We start from the raw sequence: 25,686 nt of genomic DNA, 5'->3' as shown, positions 1-25,686 counted from the left end.
GGGGTTATTGACACCTGTCAAGATGAAAGGTCAAGGTCATCTTTGGGCTTGTTCATCAGCCATACTAATGTTGATGCCTAGAAGTTATATGAGAAATTGAATGCTGCAACCACTGCACTTGTTTTCATATATCACACAGTGCTTAGACATCTCTGATAATAAAATAAACACATAATTTATGTTATATCTTTTAATTCTTTTGGACACATTGATCATTCATGTCAAAAGTCAAGGTCACCCACAAGGTTTTGATTTATGATAAATGAAACTTGGTCATCCTTGAATCAGGGAGGCAATCTTGAAAGTTCATGATCTTCAATAACTGAAGAAAACGTAGTTTTTATATATTTTGGGGGGGGGGGGGGGGGGTCAATAAAGTTCCTATTTTGGGATAATTTTTAATGTTTGTTAAATGGAATGATTATATTGCCTGAAAAATTGCAGATGACCATTAATAGATTTGATTAATAAAACAAGGAAGGACCCTTGTGTGTTGTTCTTTAGGTGCTAAGTGTCTACAAATGTGTTCTGAATACTTATCCTCTGTATTTTAGGTGAGATTCACTGTCACACACAAAGGTATTTTGCATACACATCTAACATTGTTCATGGTATTGAAATATAGTAGACCTCTTTCTCAGGATAATTTCAAGCTGCTCAAATTTGATTTGAGAGTCAAAGTCAGTTGTTTTTGGAGGAGCAAAGTAAGTTATGTGTCTGTATATTAAAAACAAAGAACCCCCCAAAATGGTTGGGTAGCCTGATGGTTAAAATGTTCGCTCATCACGCTTAAGACCAGGGTTCAATTTCCCTACATGGACACCGTGTTTCAAGCCCATTTCTGGTGTCCCTCCTTCATGATGTTGGTGGTATATTGCAAAAAACGGGAGTAAAATCCCTCGCTTGCAAACTCACTCACACCAACCCAGGTACATTTCCCTTGGCTCTCTGCATTATACTAATGCTGAGTCTCTGAACATGAAATTTTGATCATAACAAATAAACCTGTTTAAATTAAAAAGGCGCCCTGGGGAAACAAGAGATTCAGAACCTGAGGAAATCTAGACATGCTTCATTTAGGGCTTCAGCATTGTAGAGACGACAGTAGGGAAAATAATGTGGTTCAGAGTCTGTGAGACAGACTAACTGTGCATTTGCAGCTTTATCAAGCTAGCAATACACTTTAGTGTAAATAAGGGATGGCACCAATTACAGAATTACATTAGAACAGGTGCATTGTCTAGTCAGCGTCATGTGTGAGATTGATCACTTTTTGTTAAACCGTCATTCCTTTGACCTTTGTACATATACACTTCATGTTTTCTTTTGTCTGTTTCAGGTAAGTACATTCATCACAGATCTAGATGAGGCTGACATCAGTGAGTAGACTGGAGACAGATATATGTATCCGCCATGTGACTGCTGTACTGTTTGCATGCGTACGTACGTGAGTGTGTTTTTTTTATGGCACGTGACAATACTTTTTACTGTATGACAGAAACGACCTGTGCAGATCTGGGTTAGAACTTATCTTCAGTAACCCATACTTGGTGTTAGAAGCAAGTGGGGACTATTTACAGGTACCAAAATGATTAAAATGTCTGTCTGGCATAAGACATTATCCAGCAAGATTTGATCTTCAATAACCCATGCTTGTAGTAAGAGGCAAATAATGGGATCTGGTGGTCAGACCTGCTGTCTTGGTTGACACATCATCATATCCCAGTTGGGTGGATTGATGCTAATGCTGTTGATCACTGGATTGTGTGGTCCAGACCCGATTATTTTACAGACCAATGCCATATTGCTCAAATATTGCTGAAGAGCATGAAACTAAACTTACTCACTTACTGATGGATAAAATAATTGACTTCGGACCAGACAAACCAATGAGTGATGTTATGAGCAACAATCCGTACTTTTGGTGTACATTGACATGTCTTTGACTAAATCACTGATCCCCGGAATCCATTTGGATGTCAGGTACAGATTGGAAATGCTCTGAAGAACCCCGTGTCTGCTATGGAGAGCCAATGAAGGATCAGACTTGTCTGAATGTGTGTTGCTATGACATTTGGATGGCTGTTTATGCTGTCAACCTTTTGTGTATGTGATCCACATTGAATCATGTATACTGGTCAACATGATGTTGCCATAGTCAGAACTTTTATTCACTTGTCTGGAATTACCATAGAAACAGGATAAGACCTGTTCACATTGTTATAGCTAGAGAAGTAGATGCTGACATTTTAGCTTTGAGATAAGAAAGCATCTCTTAACATTGTTATCTCTGTGGCATGAAAGCACCTGTTAATGCTGTTTAGCAGTTGGTTAGCAGTAGTGAACAATGTTAGCTGTGAAATTGGGAAACACATGTAATGATATTTCTGAGACAAGGAAGTGCCTGTAAATATTGTTGTTTCATAACAGGGAAACACTTGTTAACATTTCTGTTTCTGAGACAGGCAAGCACCTGATAACATGCATGTGTCTGGAATAAGGAAACACTGCTGCTACATGAGACAGTAATGACCTTCACAAGTGTAAGGCACAGTTCTAAACCTGGTGCTACAACCACTAATGACAGATAACTATTACACAGTGTACCACATACACGGCTGTGAGCTCTTTTCACCCAAATCTCCCTCTTTGAAATACATTACCCAACTTTCACATGCCTACCTAATCTAATAAACTGGAGAGTCAGGAAAGGGATGTTTTTACTTTCACGTGCTGATTGTACAAGTACTTCTCCAGACCAGGTATTTTCATGGCATACTCATGATAACTGCTTAACAGTTGCAGAAATTGTGCATGTCAGTATCCTGGAAGAAACGGTAGCTCGAAAACAGAAAAGTCCATTAGTGACACTGAAAAGTCCATGAGTGATACTGCATATTAAAGGGTTTTATGCTGTATCGACATAAATTCATGCCTTGCTGGCTGCCATTATGTTTGGTTTTGCAGATTTGCAGTGCTTGACAGTCTGTCAGGAGTTGTTTCCCTTTAATGTCTGATCATATTTTCCAATGAAGATTTGCAGAGTTCAGAGCTGAAACTTGTTTGAAAATGTATTAACTCCTTGAAGAGATGATTACGCTTTTGCTTTGTGGAATATAATTCATACGTCTGGACATGAGTGTTCAGTTGTGGGGAGGGGAGTTGGATTCTTTGTGAAGCAGTCATAAAATGTTTCTTATAGTTCTTCATGTACACTACTGAGGTCGTCAGGTATATAGATTTAGTATATATAGCCTGAATAACAAGCTCAGAATATCACTGTATACTATAATTACAATTTTTGCTGTCTTTTGATATTAATAATGATAATCTTTTCTAGAATATTGCACAGAATACACCTAATTATTATGTAATAAAATAGTGCAATTTTGGCAATAAGAGTTGAAACATATTTACTGAAACATTTTGAGTTATCTGGTATGTCAGATGAATGGTTACAGTGTTCATCACCAGTACAACAGTTCCCATCTTCATCACATTGCTGACCTGTGAAGGTCTGGGGTAGAATAGACCTTCAGCAACCCATGCTGGCCATAAAAAGCAGCTCTGCTTATCGTGAAAGGCGACTGAAGGGGTTGTATAGTCAGACTCGCTGACTTTGTAGACACATGTCATCGGTTCTCAGTTGTGCAGATCGCTGCTCATGCTGTTGATCACTGGATTGTTCGGTCCATACTCGATTATTTACAGATTGCCACCATAAAGTTGGAATGTTGCTGAGTGCGGCGTAAAACTAAACCCACCCACTCACTCACTCATCACATTGCTTGTCAGTATCATGATGACAAAGTATTACAGGAGAAAAAATCAGAATTAGTTTGTTCAAGAGCAGGCAACCTTCGTTGTAAATTTCTATCACTTATTGGGTGTGATGGGGTAGCCTAATGTTTAAAGCGTCCCCTTGTAACACGGAAGATCTGGGTTCAAGTCCCTACGTGGGTGCAGTGTCTGGAGCCCATTTTTGGTGTCCCTGACGTGATATTGCTGGAATATTTTTTAGAAGCAGCATAAAACTAAACTCACTGGTGTATTTTATGGATTATTGACATACTTTGCCAAAGGATGCAAAAGAGAATTTGTGAAACAATTTGTAAAAAGGTCAGTTGTTTCCAATTTCTAAGTAATCACTCTTGAGAGGGTACTTGATCTACTTAAGCAAAATGGAAGAGACAGAAATTTGATTTGAAAAACAAACTGCTTTGCCAGATAAAGTATTTGCTAATATGCCATGGGATTATTACTAGGAAGTTAGTAAATTTAGTGTGAGTTAGACCTGTTGTCTCCTTAACTGATAGAGCTCAAATATAGTAGCCTGTTGTTGGAGAGAAAAGGTTGCTGTGTGAGCGCACACATACCAATTGTTATTAAAAAAAAAAGCTTAAGAATGGGATAAGTGTCGCTGTGGAAATAAACCAATGTTGTTATCCATGAAGTTGCTTGATTTCTTATCTTTTGTTGTTTTTGTTAGTCACAATGTCAAGATAAAAAGTTGTTTCACACACTCGCCATGGTATGTTGTTTTTGTACCAGTAATTGAAATGGTCTCACTGTCAGATTTTCTTTTGATACTCCGATTCTTGACAAGATAGATTCCGCTAAATGAAAAAAGTGAAGTGTTTCTCAGGCAACAACACATCACTTTTATTGGTGTGCATAACAATTTTTTATTGCAGTTTTAAAAAAAAAAATTTTGACTTGGTCTCATCCCAATCATCTATTGTCTGTAAGAACGGGTATGACTGAATCTGCAACTCATTAACAAGTGCTAAACTTCCCCCAGCTCTATTTCTGAGAAAGAAAAATTAAAATATGTTTCTCGCTTGTCACTTTTTATATGAAAAGTTTGTTAAATAAATGTCCATCCGCCCTCGTCACTTCGAAACAAATGTGCCCAAGAAACATGTAATTGTTTTTATGCAGCTTTATTTAGTAAATTGACGCTGCAATAAGATCAACATATCAATCAGCCAGTGAAAACATAGCAATGAACACTGTCACTTGTAGCTTTTGGCCATGCCCTTGAGTTGTACTTTTTCCAGAACTTGTTCCTGATGTAACATTCACCTGTGTACCTATACATATCCTGTCGTGAACCTGGTGAAGAAGGCCACGTGACTCATCAGGGGAGAAAACTCTTCCTCTCATGTGCTTGTACATGTTGTTCTGTTGCATCATTGTCCTGGAGTCTGTCATTCACCGTCAGACTGGTCGTCTTGTGCAGATGCTATAGGAACACAGATGGTGTTGAACTGTTCTTACCCATATCCTCTGTTGCCATATATGGTACTGGCTGTGAGTTTGTGTCCTGGATCCATTGATCCATGTCCAACTCTCCAGTTTGATGAATACAGGTGTTTTTCAGACTTCTGGTCTTCTAGGGACTGCTTTGAGTGAAATAAGCATCTGGGCCTAACTGCACAAGTTATCTTAGTACTACAGTGATTATAACTCCCATTCTCCAACATCAGCTTAAGATAGTTGTAGCGTGAAGATCACTTTGTGCAAGTAGGCCCTGGTAGTCTGATCTTTTAAAGTTAACACTGCTGGCCATTTTTTTGCAGCTATGCTCTGCTTCTTGCAAATCTTGTGCAATTTGAGCCAGAGCCTGGTAATGTTTTTTCTACAATTTTTACACACTCTCTTGTTCAAATCCATTCTCCAACATCAGCTTAAGATAGTTGTAGCGTGAAGATCACTTTGTGCAAGTAGGCCCTGGTAGTCTGATCTTTTAAAGTTAACACTGCTGGCCATTTTTTTGCAGCTATGTTCTGCTTCTTGCAAATCTTGTGCAATTTGAGCCAGAGCCTGGTAATGTTTTTTCTACAATTTTTACTCACTCTCTTGTTCAAATCCATTCTCCAACATCAGCTTAAGATAGTTGTAGCGTGAAGATCACTTTGTGCAAGTAGGCCCTGGTAGTCTGGTCTTTTAAAGTGAACACTGCTGGCCATTTTTTGCAACTATGTTCTGCTTCTTGCAAATCTTGTGCAGTTTGAGTCAGTGCCTGGTTATGCTTTTTCCACCATTTTTACACTCTTGTTCAAATCTAAAGATTCATTCAGAAATATTACGAATGAAAAACCTCCATGTCACTCCATTCCTCTGAGTATTGTGTCCCTATGAGAAGTCATGCTCATAGCCTCCAATCCTGGTCGAAGAGCTGTAAAATATTCAGACGGGCACAACCTGGTGGGCTTGTGAGCTGGTAGAGCACCCGTCTGTAGCACACACCTTGAAAACTACAAGCAGTGCATTGTGTGTACTGAAATAGTTATTTACTTTTTTCAAATATGATTTTGTTTACTTGTCAAACTGTGTGATATTTAATCTTGATTATGTTAATACAGAGGCTACAACAAATACACAGTGTGGTAAATATGATATAATATATCACAAATATTGTGTAAGAAATGCAAAGAATTATTCATGAACCCATATTGTAGTTAAGTGATCGATGGACAATACCTATGCCTATGTTGACAGTGTTGATTTGTCACAGAAATAAACAGTGATCTTACGACACTCCATTTTGTTATGTGGTCGTTACAGTCCATAGTACCATGTGCGGCTTTGACAAACCAACATGATGTGCACTACTGCAAGGCTAGTACATATTCCATTCTTGCATATCTCACTTTGGAAAAGGACATCAGGGTTTATGTAAAACATGCTCCCTCAAAACCAAAATCATCAATATTCGTTAATATTCAGTTCTAGTGACCATGAGTAGCAATTTGAATTCATGAAGGCTGCAGTACAGTTCACTAGCTGTATGAGAACAGAAAATGAATGTAACAGAAAATGAAAGTGATCTGTCACATCGCCCATGGTGTTTCTTCACAGCAAATGAACATATATTGCCCTTTACTTCACCAAGGTGGCCACCCACAGTACAAGAGCATGTATTCTGTTTGCAGTGAAAACATACTGTTGAATTTCACTTCAAGCAAAAAGTGAAATTAGGATCTGCGAATCATCATCATTTTACATGGCCAATAGAACATATAAATGTCAGAATTTTATTCAGTTTAGGATGAAGTTTGTTTAAGAAACGATCATAGTTTCAAATCACAGTATTTGGTTTCTATTAAAAGGGGATATGCACATCAGCTGAAACACCGGGAATGTGTAGGGTTGGCTGAAGTTGATGCTTGTGTGCATTTGCATTTGTTTCACTGTTCTGATGCGCATGTTCTGATGCACACGTGCATTTGTTTCCCTGTTCTTATGTGCACGTGCATTTGTTTCACTGTTCTGATGCGCATGTGCATTTGTTTCACTGTTCTGATGTGCACATGCATTTGTTTCACTGTTCTGATGCGCACATGCATTTGTTTCACTGTTCTGATGCGCACATGCATTTGTTTCACTGTTCTGATGTGCACGTGCATTTGTTTCCCTGTTCTGATGTGCATGTGCATTTGTTTCACTGTTCTGATGTGCACGTGCATTTGTTTCCCTGTTATGATGTGCATGTGCATTTGTTTCACTGTTCTGATGTGCACGTGCATTTGTTTCCCTGTTCTGATGTGCATGTGCATTTGTTTCACTGTTCTGATGTGCACATGCATTTGTTTCACTGTTCTGATGCGCACATGCATTTGTTTCACTGTTCTGATGCGCACATGCATTTGTTTCACTGTTCTGATGTGCACGTGCATTTGTTTCACTGTTCTGATGTGCATGTGCATTTGTTTCACTGTTCTGATGTGCACGTGCATTTGTTTCCCTGTTCTGATGTGCATGTGCATTTGTTTCACTGTTCTGATGTGCATGTGCATTTGTTTCCCTGTTCTGATGTGCATGTGCATTTGTTTCACTGTTCTGATGTGCACATGCATTTGTTTCACTGTTCTGATGCGCACATGCATTTGTTTCACTGTTCTGATGTGCACATGCATTTGTTTCACTGTTCTGATGTGCACATGCATTTGTTTCCCTGTTCTGATGTGCATGTGCATTTGTTTCCCTGTTCTGATGTGCATGTGCATTTGTTTCACTGTTCTGATGTGCACATGCATTTGTTTCACTGTTCTGATGCACACATGCATTTGTTTCCCTGTTCTGATGCACACATCCAGTTGTTTCACTGTTCTGATGCACACATGCATTTGTTTTACTGTTCTGATGCGCACATGCATTTGTTTAACTGTTCCAACTACTGCGCCTACCCCCATGTAATACAAACCAATATTAACAATTTGAACCTATGATTGTTTGTTAAACAACTTTTATCCTAAGCTGAATCAAATTCTGAGATTTAAATGTTTAAATTTAAATGATTCCCAATCTTAACTTTGCTTTATCTGATTTACTTTTTTGTTCGAGGTGAAAATCATTGGTACCTTTTCATAGTCCCCCTTTAATTCTCCAGTGTGTCCACCCACAGTACAAGAGCATAGTCCCCCTTTAATTCTCCAGTGTGTCCACCCACAGTACAAGAGCATAGTCCCCCTTTAATTCTCCAGTGTGTCCACCCACAGTACAAGAGCATAGTCCCCCTTTAATTCACCAGTGTGTCCACCCACAATACAAGAGCATAGCATCTCTTTAATTCTCCATGGTGTCCACCCACAGTAGAAGAGCATAGTACCCCTTTAATTCTCCAGTGTGTCCACCCACAGTACAAGAGCATAGTACCCCTTTAATTCACCAGTGTGTCCACCCACAGTAGAAGAGCATAGTATCTCTTTAATTCTCCATGGTGTCCACCCACAGTAGAAGAGCATAGTACCACTTTAATTCTCCAGGGCATCCACAAAGTACAAAGTCAAAGCCCTTCTTTGATTTTACCTGGGTGTCCATCCACAGTGCAAGAGGACAGTACCCATTCAATTCTCTGAGGTGTGCACTCACAGTACAAGAGCTTAGTACCCCTTTAGTTCTCCAGGGTGTCCACCCACAGTACAAGAGCTTAGTACCCCTTTAATTCCCCAGGTTGTCCACCCACTTGCTGATCCCCTGTGAAGGTAGTCAAGCAAAATCTGTCATAAGATCAGACCTACATGAAAGCATCATATGACATGCATTTGTCCTTGACTCCATTCACATATGATACACCCACTGTTTGCCTTAACAGATTGGATCAGTGGGGCATAGCAAGCCTATTTATAGCATTGACGGACATCATCGGGATTGTTCACATGAAACACGAATCTATTTTGAAGCTGAAGTACTATATATATAGCCCAATGAAGAGATTATCATGTATAGATTCCTTGAAGTCATTGAATACAGTGCAGGCAAATAGCTCTTCAAGACGATTATGTTCACTACCGAAGAAATGCTGTTATGTGAAATGTCAAAAAGCCAAATTTGGCTGCACCTAATTGTATGGTGTATGGTAAACGGCCTTGAGCCAGCTAACTTGTGTTGAACATAACAGTTATTATATTTACCACGCTGATGTCGGTCAGATGGACAAATAGTTTTGTAGTGTATATTTAGGTGGGATGAGAGGGTCAGGTGGGAGGGGGGTTTGATTTACTCTGCATGGGGGTCATGGTTTTCAAGAATACAAGGCGTGGTGAGGTAGCCTAGTGGTTAAAACATTCACTAGTCTTGTAGAAGACTGGGGTTTGAATAAATTCATGGGTACAATGTGTGAAGCCCATTTCTGTTGTCATCTCCCATGATCTTGCAGGAATATTGCTAAAAACGGTGGAAAATCATACTCACTCACTCTCAGTGGAACAGGCCATGGTTTGTGAAGGCTGAAGCCTGAATCTCAACTCTTTGTTGAACTCAACCTGCACAATACAATATAATGTGGAGTCGAAAGGAAAGCCAGCTCTGGAATATATTTGAAGCAGCTATTTCTAGAGAGTTCGAAACACTAATTACACACATTTTAAAAATATTTTACCGACAAGAATGCTGGGTGTCTAGATTAGAAACTCTAGAAACTACAGGTATATCATCTTTTATTGATGCAGAAAGAAATGTTTTGTATCATATGCCTTGACATGAATAGTGAGTGAGTGAGTTTAGTTTTACGCTGCACTCAGCAATATTACAGCTATATGGCGGCGGTCTGTAAATAATCGAGTCTGGACCAGACAATCCAGTGATCAACAACATGAGCATCAATCTGCGCAATTGGGAACCAATGACATGTGCCAACCAAGTCAGCAAGCCTGACCACCCGATCCCGTTAGTCACCTCTTACGACACGCATAGTCGCCTTTTATGGCAACTTGACGTGAATAGATGTGATAATGGTGTGAGTAAGGAATAAATATTCACACATAAAAAACAATGATGTATGATTTCACCCATGGAAGAGAGTTGTACATTTGGCGGCTGGGGTGGGGATAATGCTCCTGCAGCTCCCATGGGTCTAATAGGAGTTATACACTATCATAGAGTCTGCCATTCCACTGCAGATTAAAGCATCTTCAGCACGTTAGACACACAAATAGATTACTCTGTCTGATTGTGAGCCACAGTTGCAGTTTTATCTGAATGTTAGAGGTGGTCGGCTGGCCGTAGATAATCACGGACTGACGATGCACCATGACATTTCTCGTAATGGCATTTTTGTGTTTCCAATAACTAACTAACAAGGTCTCACTGGTAGAAAGTTGACAAAAACACAAGATGAATGAATGTTATAAATTACACTTGTACGAGGTCTTTCTTTCATGTGTCATTGATTATCCGTGCCAACAGAGCACTTACATGTTTAACGTTGAGAGAATTTATGTAATCATGCAGAAATGTTCATTTAGTCTCCAGACTCAGTTATGTGGAGATCGATACCTTGTGTTGATGAACAAGCGTGGAGAGCCATATTTACATCTTGAATTCTTGAGGAGCTTTGACTTGTACTGAACAGCCTCTTCAGTTTGCACGGATCAGATCGTTGGAAGGTTCTGTCTCATAATCCATCATCATCTTTGACTTCTTCCTTTCTTATCACCAGAGTCGTAGACAGAGCACCTGATGGCGAATGAAGTGTGTGAGTTAAGTTGTACACCACACTCAGCAATATTCCAGGTATATGGTGGTGAACTGTAAAATAATCAAGTGTGGACAAGACAACTGAGTGATCAACAACATGAGCAGTCGTTGTGTTGTCCGTCGGTGACATACCCAATGCAGCACATCACCTTTCCAATGTTTCTGTACTATTACAGAAATAATGGTAAAAGTGGCATTTAACCGTCAGTTTTGACCTTACGTTTCCAACAAGCAGATATGACTAGATTCTTCAATTCCACATGGTTTGAACATTGTTCTCTTCTTCTTGAAAGCTGTTCATGGAAATGGAATTTGATTATCTATATGGTGAACCCTGTGAATCACATAGTCGCAACAAGCAGCAAAACCTTCACTAATCAGCCAGAATAATGACACCTAGGATACAGTCCAGGGCCTAGATTTTTTAAGCTCTCTCCGTGCCAAGATAGTCGTGCGTGTCGTACATTAACATTAACTTATGACTATCTTAGCACCAAGAGAGCTTTGAAAATCAAAGCTCAGGATAGTTTTTTTTTTTCTTGTTTTTCTGTGCAAACGAATCTTATATTGTGTCATCACACAGTCTAATAATGGCATCAATTGACGTGCTGTCTTTATGGTATATTTTTTCATCTGAATGAATTAGCATGAATATCTGACAGCTACTGTCCTACATCTAAATTCTGTTTTGGCTTACGCGGTAAACTTTGCATTAGCGGACTGTGTTGGTTATTGTGTTGTCAACAGAGCTCTCCACAGTGTATTGTGTAGGACTACAGACAAGTGACCTTTGATTACATTGCTGAGCAAAGGTTCAAATGAGTTTAGTCAAGGCTCCTTATCTATTTTCCCCTTATTCCCGTTTGTGAACGTTAATAAATCTGCAGGTTCTGTTTTGTTATTCATATGCATTGTGTATGAACAATATTGTGTAATACCCTTTATAGTAAAATTAGATTTACAACCCGTGTTTCGCCAGAACTTGATTCCCTAAAGCTGTCAACTGAAACATTGAGTTATTTAAAGATAGTAACTCTCCCTGGTGGTAGTTCTAAAGACTTGTGATGATGGCTGGACGTTTTAAATGTTAGAGGTGTTTGTGAACTGTGTTGATTGCTGATAGTGAATAGTTAAAAGTATTGCAAGAGTCTCCACTCTTAAGATAATCCTGGCAAATAGCTAATGTGACTTAAAAGATGCAAGTCGAGATTTCCACAGGTTCCCTGAGGATCCTTTTCAGTTTAAATTGATTTGTTTGTTACTATCATTGTCATATACTGGTCAAAAATAGTTAGGGATATATGTGAATTTTAAAATTATGAATAATGATCTATATATTCATTGAAACACTGATGAAATATGAAGCATAAAAATACTAATATCCCAAACTTGCCTTGATAGTATATATACTCATGGAAACTAATAAAGGAACACATGACAGCACAAATGTTTCTTTATTCTTTTTTCCAGCTTTCAGCTTTCATCACAAGATACGCATTGCACTGTGGGTGAAACTTTGGAAACAAGGAACACTTGTAGTGTGTTCCCTTATTTGTTTCCATGAGTATACAATCAGAGACTACGCTTTAGTCTAGGATTAAGTGTAAGTCTGGGACAAGCATTATTATTGCGTTTGTTGAAGGTAACATGATCCATTGAGTGTTCAAGATAGAGGTGGTTCAGTCAAGCTGAAAATTTGTCCATTATTTGCATGTTGTTTTGGTGGGCAGGTAATATGATCCCATCTTGTGTTTAGGTCAAGAATTTCAGTGATTTGCTTCATTGCCTGTTTTAAGGTGAATGCGACTCTTAAAATAGCTGGGCAACAAAAGCTCTATTGTCAGCAGAGGGTCGGAACCTTAATGATTTGCGATAATCACCTTGGCACTGTGACAATATTAGGACTTGGCCGCTGGCGGATAATTCATAAACTGTCGCATTGTCTTTGGATTATTTATAGGACATTTGTTTTCTTGTTCCAGTTCTCTGTTCTTTGAAAAACAAGTAATCGCATCTATCTTAACCACACCGTCTGGGAATGTTTGTGTACATTTTACGGCTATGTCATGAGACTTTCTTTCAGTCATGTTATTTTTTTTTCAACATGACGGTGAAACAAAATATATGTTTTAAGGAATTGAATATATAAGGATGAGCGGTGACCTTGAAACGGCTTAAAAACATTCTACATGGATCACGTTGAGAGCAACCAGTTTGAAAAGGCTTACCTCAGTCATGAATATCTCCAATTACTGGTGTGCACTATGACATGAAGTAAGGGATACGTTCAAAACAATGTGGGTTTTTTTCACATCCTTGGGGTTTTAAGAAATCTCGTGAAGATCTTGGTTAGAATTGGTCTTCAGCTTACTGGCTTGGTGTTCAGTTATCACTTTGTAGACCAAGGTTCAGTTTCCCACACAGGCATAATGTCCCCTGCTGTGATATTGCTGGAATATTGCTTACAGAGGCATAAATCGTATTTACTTTCTTACTATGGACATGAATGATTATCATGTTATCAGCAAAAAATTGATACCCAGTGGGATAAGTCATGTGGCTATTAAAATTATAGCTCGGCTGATAGACAGCTTGGGTTATGCTGGGTATTAATGTCCATGTTGAATGCTCTAAAGCAAAGTTCAGCGTGGTATCAGTGGCAGTATCGTTATTGTTGTTATTTTATTATCTCAGTTGCCCAGATAGATGCCCATGTGGTAACGTGCGAAGGTCTGGGGTAGAACAGGCCTTCAGGAACCCTTGTTTGCCATAAGGGGCAACTCTGCATGTTGTAAAAGACAACTTGCGGGATCGCATGGTCAGGCTTGCTGACTTGGTTGGCACATGTCATCAGTTCCCAATTTTTTTGTTTTGCACAGACCAATGCTCATGCTGTTGATCACTTTTTGATTCCATATAGTAGGAATATTGCCGAGTACAGCGTAAAACTGAACTCACTCACTCACTACAAACTGTGGTGGTGTTGAATTGGTGTTGCTGGATTGTTGTTAAATGTGACATTGAACAGGAAACAGATTTTACAGCTCGGATGATACTGAAAATGTTTAATCAAGTGTTACTTCTGGAGTCTAGTGTTACAACATCAAATGACACATAAAGCAAATTGTGTTCTTTCTTCTGCCCACCTGCTATGTACTTTAGTGAAAATGTAGTTATAATGGCCTAAAATTAGTGGAAGCCTTTGTTACCTAACCTGTTAACTTTAATTCTAAGAACCATACGTAGTCCTCTAATTTAAAAGACAGTCAATGTGCAGATTCATAATGTGAATCCATTTCCGTGCACTTTCATTTGGCTAAGGCTTCAAGTTAAAACTGATCCATGTTCAAACTGGTCCTCAACAACCCATTATTGTCATAACAGGTGATTAATGGGATCAGGTGATCAAACTCACTGCCTTGGTTGATGCATGTCATCTTATCCCAGTTGCAAAAGTATATGCTCATGATGTTGATCACTGGATTGTCTGCTTTTGACTTAATTATTTACAGACTGCCGCCATACAGGTTGAAATTCGCTAGTTAAAAGACAACGAAACCCTAAGACAAGGCTAAGATCATTTGTTGATCTTGTAGACAGCCATACCAGAAGTAGTAGCGAAACTGATGATAATCATTGATTTCGACAAGTATGTCCTGGAGGCAGTATGTAGGTTATGGATGTGTAAATTATTGTAAAGTCATCTTGTATATAGAGCTTTTATTTACTTACGTGTAGCTCCTGCAGATAACCCACAACGAGCTGTCCTGGTGACAGCTGCAATTTTTGATTAAACAATGTAGGATTGTTATATCAGCTTTAATTGACAAAGAAAACCATGAACAATGACATACTATGAGGAAAGTTTCAAATTATTTATGAATGTATTGAAAAAGCGTCTATGTCTTGCTCTCCGGGAGCCATCTGTTGAGGTCCTGAAAGTCAGCATGGTGTGGACATGTTTTGGTTCGAGTTGGTTGATAGTGTGTCACTGTACTTTCTCATTTCTCATCACTAGCCTGCTGTTGGCCATGGTGTAGGTTATCTCCATTCCAATCCAGGATGCATCTACGACTCCCTCCGATAATTTTATTACCACTATTGGTAAGGCTTCTTAGGCAATCAAGTGCCAACTCGGGGAAGTTGAGTGTACCAATCACAAGGCTTCTATCATAATTCGCTGTCGCTTCTTTTATCTGTGACCTGTGAATGTCCCGGGGTAGAATAGGCCTTCAGCAACCCATGCTTGCCATAAAAGCCGACTGCTTGTCGTAAGAGGCGACTAACGTTGTTGATCACTGAAATGTCTGGTCCAGACTCGATCATTTACAGACCACCGCCAAATAGCTGGAATATTGCTAAGTGCGGCGTAAAACTAAACTCACTTACTCACTCTTTTATCTGTGTGATTAAACTTGGCAACACAATTCTTGCAGAGGTAAAGGGAGTTACGATTTTAGTATATATTTAAATACTTCCACACAGTTTGCACTTTTCATCTGAAGGCAATGCAGTCTTTGGCCCCAAAAAACATTACAGTTTACAAGTCCAAACATCATTTTCTGAAGAATGATATCATTCAGTGTTATTTTATGTATTATTTGCTGAACTTACTGGACCTTTCAGAATTTGTACTTGGCTAACGTTATTGACTGCATTTTATGACCAAACAGATCAGTGGCAGTTTTGTACATACAGAGTTGAATCTCTTTGACATTGAAGGATTATCTGATTGTGGATTTGAACACCAGATCTACATTGGTATATTTGAAAGTGGTAAAGGAGCAGTGAGGTGGGCTAGTGGTTAAAGCGGTCGCGTCAAAGACCTGGGTTTGATTCCCCACATAAGTGTGTGAAGAACGTTTTTCATGTCCCTGCAGCCATATTGCTGGAATATTGCTAAAAGTGGCTTTCAACTTCACGCACGCACACACGCACGCACGTACTCACTGCATCACTGCACACCCAGTGGCTTACATTTCTAAACTGCTCATGTATTCTGTGTTTTTTTTTTACCTTCAGCTGTCTTGTAAACAGTTAGTGATTAAAGTCAGGCCAGGCCACTGCCTTGGGTTAGGATGGAAATAGAAGTTGAGATGTTTGTTTTACTATTTTCATGCGGCAATCAGATATACTTGGACCTCCAAACATGACCTCCATCACAGTTTGATACAGCTACTTGAAGACCAAACTGGCAATACATAGCAGCAGAGATATGTTATCTACCTCCTCCATGTTTCTGTCTGACTGTCTTAGTCTGTCCCTTTTGGTCAAGCTCTCAAGTTCATCAACACAATCTGTATCATGCAGAGCAACTAATAATTATCTCTCCTTCATTTCACTTTTTTCTCTCACTCATCAACAAAATGTTTTTTTCACTCAAACAAATAATTACGTTTTTTTCTTTCTGTTACTTCCTGTTTCTGTTACCACACCCCTATTCCTCAATCTCTCAGTAACCATTAGTGGAATCTCCACATTGATCCATGCTTTGCTCCCAGGTTCATCAACACAATGTTATTATATCACACACTATGTCATACATATCACACATCAAAATAAAAAAAAAATATGTATTATTCTGTGTAAACACTTCCTCCCACTGGAAAGATAATTTTATAGTTTCCTAACGTACAAGCAACCACAGTTGCAGCAGTGTCAGTATCTGTCAACGTGTATACATGCCTGTTGGGATTTACACATTTACTCTGTCAGATGTAACCGTCAGTAGCAACTGGCTGTATGCCAGCTCAGCTCATACTGCATTAATGATAACGTTATTCATCCTATAAGTGTGAATATCAGAGAATTCTGTCCAGACCAGCATTAAGATTAATAACCATTTTCGATTTAAACTTTCTGCTTTCATCAACCATAACTGTCAATGAATTATCAATAGTGTCTGCATCTTTAATCTCGATTCTAAGCCATTTATGCTAGTGAAATTTTTATTTGCCTCATAAGCTTAGCTAATATAAGACTATATGATGGCTCTATGTGATACTTAAAGCTAAGTTCGGGCTCATAGATTTGAAAGTTTTTAATACTGGCATGTAATTTTGTATTGATTTTTTATAATGAATTTTATATCATATGTAGGGTATCCATGCTAAACTGCATAGTAACTCACTGGTCATGGGTGGTGGTGGTGGGGGGTTGTCATGGTTAAGGTGTTTGCTTGTCATGCTGAAGACATGGGTTTGATTCCCTACTTGGTGACATTGTATGAGCCCATTTCTTGTGTCTCCCACCAATAGAGTGTTGTCTGGAAAGTTACGTAAATCCCAACTCACTCACTCTTTGGTCATGTTGAGTAAATGTACAACATGTTACAATGAACTGAACTAAAATGATATGTTGAAGCCTTTTGACTATGCTTCAACCTCACACAAAAGTACAAAAATCACTTGGACTTGATTTGGCAGCGATTTCATTCATGATTTAGTGTTACGCTCTGTCCTTACGTCCATACGTCACTACATACATATGCGAACCGTTGACTATATTCTTTTCCTATTTACTACCTAGGTTAATCATAGTAAGACAGGGCTCAGTCAGGTGTGGTGACCTTGACCTTCATTTCAAGCGCACAAAGAGATTCATAATATTTTGCCCTTGTCAGCAAGATATCTCAAGAACAGTTCACAGGATTTTCTTCATATTCAGCACCAAGCTTCATCCAGGGAAGGTGCCAGGCCCTGTTGATTTCGCCATATGAACCTGCATGTAAAGATTGTCAGCGTGATATCTTAAGAACCATTCTCTGGACTTTCTTTATATTTGACACCAAGGTTCATCTTGGGAAGGCGCAATGTTCAGTCGATTTGGGTGACCTTTGCATAATTTTCAAACTCATGGCGACACTTTGAAAAATTCAGCATGTTACACTGCATGTTAAGATTGTCAACGAAATATCTGAAGAACAGTTCACTGGATTTTCTTCGTAGACTTTCAAGACTTCCCTTGAATGTTTTTCAGTAAACAATTTCTGTATTACTATTTTTTGCGTATTTTGTATACTATGACCTTCATGTCAAGGTCAACATGAGTCTTGAAATTATTTGTGCATTTGAACAGCTGCATCATGAGCAGATATAAAATGAAATCCAACTTCATTCGCAATTTGAAACCATAAGAGGAAATTATCTAGTAGTCCACGGACAAGTAACATACCATTATTTGATAGCCGTAAGTGAAAACTGACTTGTCCCTGGCATCGGGTGATGGGATTTTTTTGCCCCTGAATGGTGTGTTGTAGTCATGACTTCTTTAACAAACCTCGCCTGTACCTGTTGTATATGTGGCCACCTTTATGACCCTGCACCCGCCTGACTGATTACTGCATGATTTGAGGATTCACAGCAGAACATGCTTAGCTACTGTCACGCAAGCAGGCGTGCGTATGCACTCCACTGAAATTACAAAGTACTCATGGTGTAGTTCAGTAAGTATTGTCAAGAATAGATAGTGGGGCAATGTATGATAAATGAGAAGACAGGAGCCTTGGAGATTATGTCTTATTACATGCTTATATAATATGTTGGCACTTTCTCTGCAGTCTGTTCGAGAATCAGATTGTATAGGTTGGTTGGTTTGGTACCCTTGTGGCCGAAGCATACATTCATTATGCTGAAGATCTGGGCTTGATTTCCCACATATTTACTGTTTGTGAAGCCTGCATGTGGAATGTTGTTAAAAGCGAAAAAAAACATGCTCACTCACTCGTTCATTTATTCACTCACTCACTCACTCACTCACTCAAAATTCTAAATGCACATGGTGTTCAAAATGTGTCTTCTTCGGGCATTGTAGCTTAATGGTAAAAGTTGCCACTCACCTCGCTGAACACTTGGGTTTGATTCTCCTCATGAGTCGTGTGTTTCCTGCCGTGCGACAGGCTAAAAAGTCAGAATTATACAACAGTTCAAGTTACACAGAAATTTATGATATCAATGCCTGATCATCTCATTTATATTATCATCTCAATTATAATTTTCAAATTAGTTTTAACCACATCAAAGGTATCAAAGTATTCATTCGCCACTAGATAAAATAGACGAAGCAAGATTTGTTGGCCAAGTGGACTTACTGCACAGTAAATAAGACAAAATACCCACACCAATCAATGTGTTGTTTATCCAAGGTTTATTGGCCAAGCAAACTTCCTGCTCAGTCCGGATTATAAAGCAATGTTTTACCTGTAACTACCTTTTCAAAGCTTACACTTTGGTCCGAAGTCCGAAATAATGAGAGTCTGAGATACAGAGCTCTTTCATTATGACAACAAAGAAGGATTACATCGGGACCATAAGTTCAGTCGGATGTTTACAGCAATCCGAGAAAGACAGAGTCCAGGCTGGCTGGAGTTGACTATTACTAAAGGCAATAAGTCCTCCTTTTCTGTTACCTCAGACATAATAGTTGGAAGGGTGTGAGTTGGAAGTATTTCAGTGTATTATGTCTTGGACCCATGAAGATCCAAGTCTTCAGCAGCCCATGTTTTTGTCGTAAGAGGCGACTTGTCAGAGGTGGTGGTCAGACTTGCTGACTGGGGTGACAGGTTATTGGATCCAGTTGTGTAGATTGATGCTCATGATGTTGATCACAGGATTGTTTGGTCCAGATTTAGAGAGCATATAGCAGCAATACTGCCAAGTGCAGCATTATACAACCAACCAAACAACCAGTCATTGTACGATAATCAAGTTATATAGTTGTATGATTTTGTTAATACACCAGAGAACAGTAAACAAGGAATCAGATGAGTTTGAGACCGATTAAATTGTGTTTAAATTGTTTGACTCTTTGGCAATACAGAATACATAAATGGTAACAGAGATTACCTTGCCACCATAGGTAAGCAAAATATGCAAATATTTACACGCTCTTTCTGTCATCAGGAAGTGATTTAAGAAAATAAACAAGAGACCTTAATCACTTCAGTTGATCATGTAGCCACCGATGAGTCCCAGTTTGGATTAGCTGGTCTGACTACATTCCCACCTGAACGCTTGAGTTATCTATTCCAGTAATCATTACTGTAAATGTCCACATTGATCCCCTCACCCTATTGATCTCCTATTGATTCCCCAATAGATCCCTTTGATTTCCTTGGGTCTCCTTTTCAGTTTAGAAGTGTTTATTGCTTACTGTCAAAATAATATATGTTCAGAGACTTAGCGTTAGCTTATTCTGACCAACTGTAACATTTAGTTTCCTAGTTTAGGTTTGCTGGTCGCCTATGTTGTTGTTGCCTGGTATGGGGAAATGTCTGTTTGGTTGAGACAGTTCAGGCTCGGTGGCTGGATGATTGCTTGTGATTGTTTTCTGACTACTATGGTTCGGTTCAGAATCAATTATTTACCTGGCTGCTTCGGCTGCTCTTTACCAAGAATAGTAATCCCAAATGACATATTACCAAATACAGATTACAAGATGACTCCAAAATCAAGCAGATATTATTGTAGATTGGAGTTTTAAACCAGTTAGTTGTGTTTCCAAGACTTGACATCGACACTGAGTCAATGCCTTAGCTTGTCGAATAATAATGTTTCAGTTCTAGGTTTAACAGGCAGTGGGTAGTCCAGTGGTTAAAGCGTTTGCTCATCATGCCAAAGACCTGGGTTCGATTCCCAACATGGGTACAATGTGTGAAGCCCATTTCTGGTGTCCCCTGCCATGGTATTGCCGGAATAATGCTAAAAGTGGTGTAAAACCAAACTCACTTCTATATTTAATGGTGTTGTTTGAAATGACAGGGAATAAAGATCTGTTTGAAATATTAATAGGGTTCCAAATTGGAGGTTGAAGTTTGTTCCATTGAAATATTAATTACATTATAGATGGTTATAGGTAACAGATATCTTTATTGTAAAAGTAATAATCTCGTTTGTCGTGTACGGTTTACTGTGTTCATGAAAAACAAAGAATTTGGTTTTTCTTAGCTGTACAATTTTCTTTGATTGGAAGAACTTATTTCTTAATAATAGTAATACTTAATAGAAATACCCTATGAAGAAATAAGTATTTTATAACATACAAGTACTATTTCCAAATGGTTTGTAACATTTATCTTTGGTTTAGAAATGCAAACTCATGGTCGCCTTTGTGATATGAAATTGATATGTGTGGTATATGATAACTGGTGTCATGTTTCAAAATATTGTAGTACCTCTGTTAAATGACTGGGTAGTCTACCTGAACCGCATTACTTTCCCTATGGCTAAGCCATCCCTTCAATGCTAAAGCCCTAAATGAAGCAAGTCTAGATTTCCTCAGGTTCAGCTGGGTCATGTTATTGGGGTTAGTTTGTTACTACCAAAATTATATTTATATTCAGACTTTCTTAAGCTTCTTTTTTTTTATTATTTTTTATTTATTTATTTTTTTTTATTTGCTTCAGGGTTTGTATTACAGTCTAGTTTGGAGCTCTGAAATCTATTGTGAAGTGTTGATTTATATAATCAGCATAGAATAGGCCTTCAGCAACCCATGCTTGCCATAAAAGGCGACTCAGCTCGTCGTAAGAGGCAACTAACGGGATTGGGTGGTCAGGCTTGCTGACTTGGTTGGCATATGTCATCGGTTCCCAGTTGCACAGATTGATGCTCATGTTGTTGATCTCTGGATTGTCTGGTCCGCCGCCATATAGCTGTAATATTGCTGAGTGCGGCGTAAAACTAAACTCACTCACTCACTTATATAATCAGCACGGCCCATGCTGACAGAACAGATATATTGTTGGTGAATAAATGATAGGTAAAGTCCAGTCTATGTTTTGGCCAGACCAATTTTATTTTTTTATTTTACAGAGTTTTGTTCTAAAAAAAAAGATAAGAGCAGGAGCAGGAGAGGAATGCAAAAAAAAAAAGCATCAGTAAGAAAAAAACATTGGAATATTATTTTTTTAGCAGGGGAAACTAATTTTTATTTATATATTTTTTTATGGCTGGGGGATCCATAAAACAAGAAATAAAACTGGTGTGGCCTTAATAGATAATTTTATTGATGTATTTATTTGTTCTGATCCTATTTCCATGGACACATCTGTAGTGAATGTTACCCCTGGGAGTACATCTGAAGGATTCTGACAGCATCATTGTCCCTTGGGTCGACATAATCGACATGAAACAGCCATAAGAAGTACATCACACCGATTTGGTGTAAACTCCTCATGTGCTATCCTAAATCCCACTCTGTCTTACCTGTTACATTGTATGATGAAAGCAATTAATGGTACCTTTAAACTGAAACCTCCAGTAAGCCTGTCTGTCTGCCTGCTTGTTTGTAAACACTGAATACCCCATACAACTGACTTGTTCAGCCTCTACAGGACTCGCATGAAAACAAGGCATTAGTGGAGAATCCTGCAGCTACATTCACCAGGGCTTGGAATAGCTCAGGAGGTATTTTCATGTCCAAATCATATTGTGGTATAGATCCATGACTGTAATCCTGTAGTAGGTAGTTCCACCTCGCTGAGCCAGTACATAGAGATGTGGACCCACTCATATGTTAAAGCTGTGTTGTGTACCTGCGTGTAATACAGCATAGAAGACTGGCTGATATGGATACTGGCTAGTGATACGTGAAGTAGGGGTGTGTGACATAAGTCGGTCAGAGTAGATGTTACTCTATGCCCTGTTATGCCCTGTACTAAGATCGGCAGCTTGCATGACTTGCAGGACGGACCAAGCCACTTAAACAGCAAACATCTTGGACGTAACTCCAGCTCATAGCAAGTCTAATTATCGAGTGCATAAGAAGATTGTGTACAGGCAGTGTGTGTGTGTGTGTGTGTTCAGCATCAGCTGGGCGATATACAGCGTATACACCAGGGGATGTACAGTGTATACAGCAGTATCTAACCAGTGCTGTACCCTGCAAGTCATCAGTGTTTAGATCGGTTGTTTATGGACCTGTATCTGTTGCAATGGGAGATGAGGTTGGGCAGCGCTGGTATAATTGTGTGATACCTGCCTGTAATCACCTGGGCCTGGTCAGTGCCGATTCCACCCCTGGTGTATATTCAGTCAGTGTGTTACGGAACCTGTGTTTATTGTCAGTGTAAATACGTCGGGCTACAAACACACAGCTGTCTTCATTACAGGAACATATAAACTGATTGTTTCCAGGCATCTAATAGAAGTTGAGATAATCCAAGTCCTGTGAGAATCAGGTAACAGATTTCTTCTGAGGACATAAGTTCTGAGAACAATATACTTCTAGGACATCGATTCTGAGGACATTAGTTCTGGGGACATTACTTTTGAGGACATTTCTTCTGAGGACATTTGTCCCAGCTGGTGAGAGAATTTGTGAACTGTCAGTTGGGCCCTGACCTGTTTAAGGTGAGGCAGGTTCTCCGTGTTTGTTTATATTACTCCAACTGCCTTGTAAAGTAGTGTGATCTTAACACTGGGGCACTGGGGTTGGTACTAGCAACTTAAAAATCAGCTTGCGAACATTTCAGTACTCACATCCTCTGACAGCCCCAGGATAAGTGGTCACGGTTGACTGAACAGTTAGGTAGTCAGCGGGGTGGTGTTTGTCCATGAAATAGCACTGATAGTCCATATAATGATTAGCTCAGACAAGTCTTCACAGCTAAGATCGTAATATCCCGATCTGGTATGTATTTGCAGTCAGTTAGTATATGGGCTAACTAGTATTGATCACTTGGATCTATGAAAATGGATGTTGAGTCTTCCACTTACAGGAAACTGTGTGGTACCGATTACTTGATGACGTATTGGATACATCACAGCTAGTGCTGGGGGTAGTAGGATCGTGCTCCAGTGGATGATCTACATTGATCAAGATTAAAAATTCAGATTTCTTGTGAAAGTAGACTTTGTTGGCTGTGTGTGGGAATCGAGGATAGACTGTTGGAACAGTGAATCAATAGCGAGGTGTTCTGCACACAGTTACTCTCATCTACTGACTGAACAGCACAGCTCAGACCTTGTTGGAGCATTTACAATCAGTGGAAATATCACAAGTCTCCAAGACAAACAATATGAATGGATTTGCTGTTGCTTACTTTCATGTGTTTAAGCCATGATGACTTACAGTTGAGGAATATCGTGTTGACTTTTTGAGAAACAGTGTTGTCACATTTACCAGCATGAATTTTCTTGGATTTGAGCGCCCCCGTCTACGACGGAAATCCTATGCAGCTCCTGGGACCCTGTATGATATTCCTGATACTGACAAACCTGTTGATTTTTACCAGGAACAAATGCTGATAAAGACACAGAAAAATCAACGGAGACGGGGCTCCGTCCCCGCCCGGACTACGGTAGGTGGTGTGTGCATCTAGAGTCCCCCTTGCACGTTTTGTGTTTGTCACTGAATACATATATAGACCAATCATGTAGATTTGTGATGCTTCAGAGATGTTGAATGTAGCAGACGGACTCCCTGTGTTGAGTCTGTTATTTCACTTCAGCATGTCATCTTAGATTTGATAGGGTCGTAGATGAAATAGTTGTCATATAGATCAGCCCAAATGGATTTGCAACTGCTTGTGTAGTTATTGTGTACAAATGTTAATATGTTTTGTGTCTCTGCACACAGAGAACTGATATACTTTATTTGTGTTCTATTTTGCAAAGTGGTGAGATTTTTTGTTAGAGTTGTAGGTAAAGATAGAATTGATAGAGTTGTCCATGTTGTCATGTGTATAAGAACCTGAATAGAGGGACAGTGCTTGTGTATTTGTTATAAACAAGTACATGCAGATTTTGTGTGTCTGCATAGAATACCAATGTATGTTGAAAATTGTGTTCAGTTTTTGCAAAGTGAAGTGAGTTGTGGTGGGTGGATTTGTTTGGTTTATAGAAGAAACAGTTGTCATGTAGATCTGCCCAGTTCAAGGGGATGAACTGCTTGTGTAATTATTATAAACAAACACTTTCGGGTTTAGTGTCTCTGTGCATAGAGGACAACGCATGTTTAAAATTGTGTTCAATCTTGCAAAGTGGTAATAAGTTTGGTGGGTAGATTTGTGCCAAAGGAGAAAGTAAGTGAGTTTCATTGTGTTTTAAACATCGTTCCGCTCAGATTACATCAGCTGGATGTTCAAGGAAGGCCCAATGTGATGCTGGTCTCCTGCGTGTAGCACTTCGGTGAAAGCCATTTGCAACTTACAGAAGAGTAGTCTTGTCAGTTATTATATATTCATGACAACTGTACAAAGCAATTGTATTTTCTGTTTAAAAGACGTCAGAATTTGTAAGTGTTGTGCATGTTTGTTGGCAGTGTCTCCGTGGCTGTCGTCAAGTAGTGTGATATGGAAATAAGCACTGTCTCACGGTCATCATTGGGTTTCATCTTGACATTTTTGCACCAGTGCTCTTTGAAATGTGTTGCACTGTTTTTAGCAGGGTTTTCAATATTCTTATGCTTTGTGTCTGAAAATATAATTTTGATGGAAACACATATTTCCATTTACGTTAAGAAGGAGCCCGAGTGAGATGGGAGTTTGGGAACCTGAGGTAATCTAGACATGAAAGGCTCCATCATTGCAGGGAAGGATGGGTGGAAGGGCAAATGTATGGTTATACAGCTTTTGTCAACAAGCTGATCAGAGGATGCTCAGTTGCAAATGTATGGTTTAGTCATTGCCAGTCTTCATGGTTTGTTAGAACACTCATCTGAATAGTTCATTTGATCACCCATGTATATGAATCGTTTGATCAC

General features: G+C 39.1%; 1 protein-coding gene across 5 annotated transcripts in view; it reads left to right on the top strand.

The window, feature by feature from the left end:
* Positions 1 to 25,686, top strand: part of LOC137256365 (5'-AMP-activated protein kinase subunit gamma-1-like) — a 372,719-nt gene that overhangs the window by 110,458 nt on the left and 236,575 nt on the right. The window contains exon 1 of one of the 5 annotated variants that reach the window (XM_067794184.1): positions 22,671 to 24,283. The exons of the other annotated variants lie outside the window; for them this stretch is intronic. Within the exon in view, the coding sequence (XP_067650285.1) occupies positions 24,110 to 24,283 (174 nt within the window). The 5' untranslated portion in view covers positions 22,671 to 24,109. Of the gene's footprint in view, positions 1 to 22,670; positions 24,284 to 25,686 lie in introns of those variants that run through there. 5 annotated transcript variants of the gene reach the window in all.

This window comes from Haliotis asinina, chromosome 11 (assembly GCF_037392515.1).
Source record: "Haliotis asinina isolate JCU_RB_2024 chromosome 11, JCU_Hal_asi_v2, whole genome shotgun sequence".
In the NCBI taxonomy this organism is placed as follows: Eukaryota; Metazoa; Mollusca; class Gastropoda; order Lepetellida; family Haliotidae; genus Haliotis; species Haliotis asinina.
Note: the sequence above shows the minus strand (reverse complement) of the source record. Positions and strands in the feature narration are given on the sequence as shown.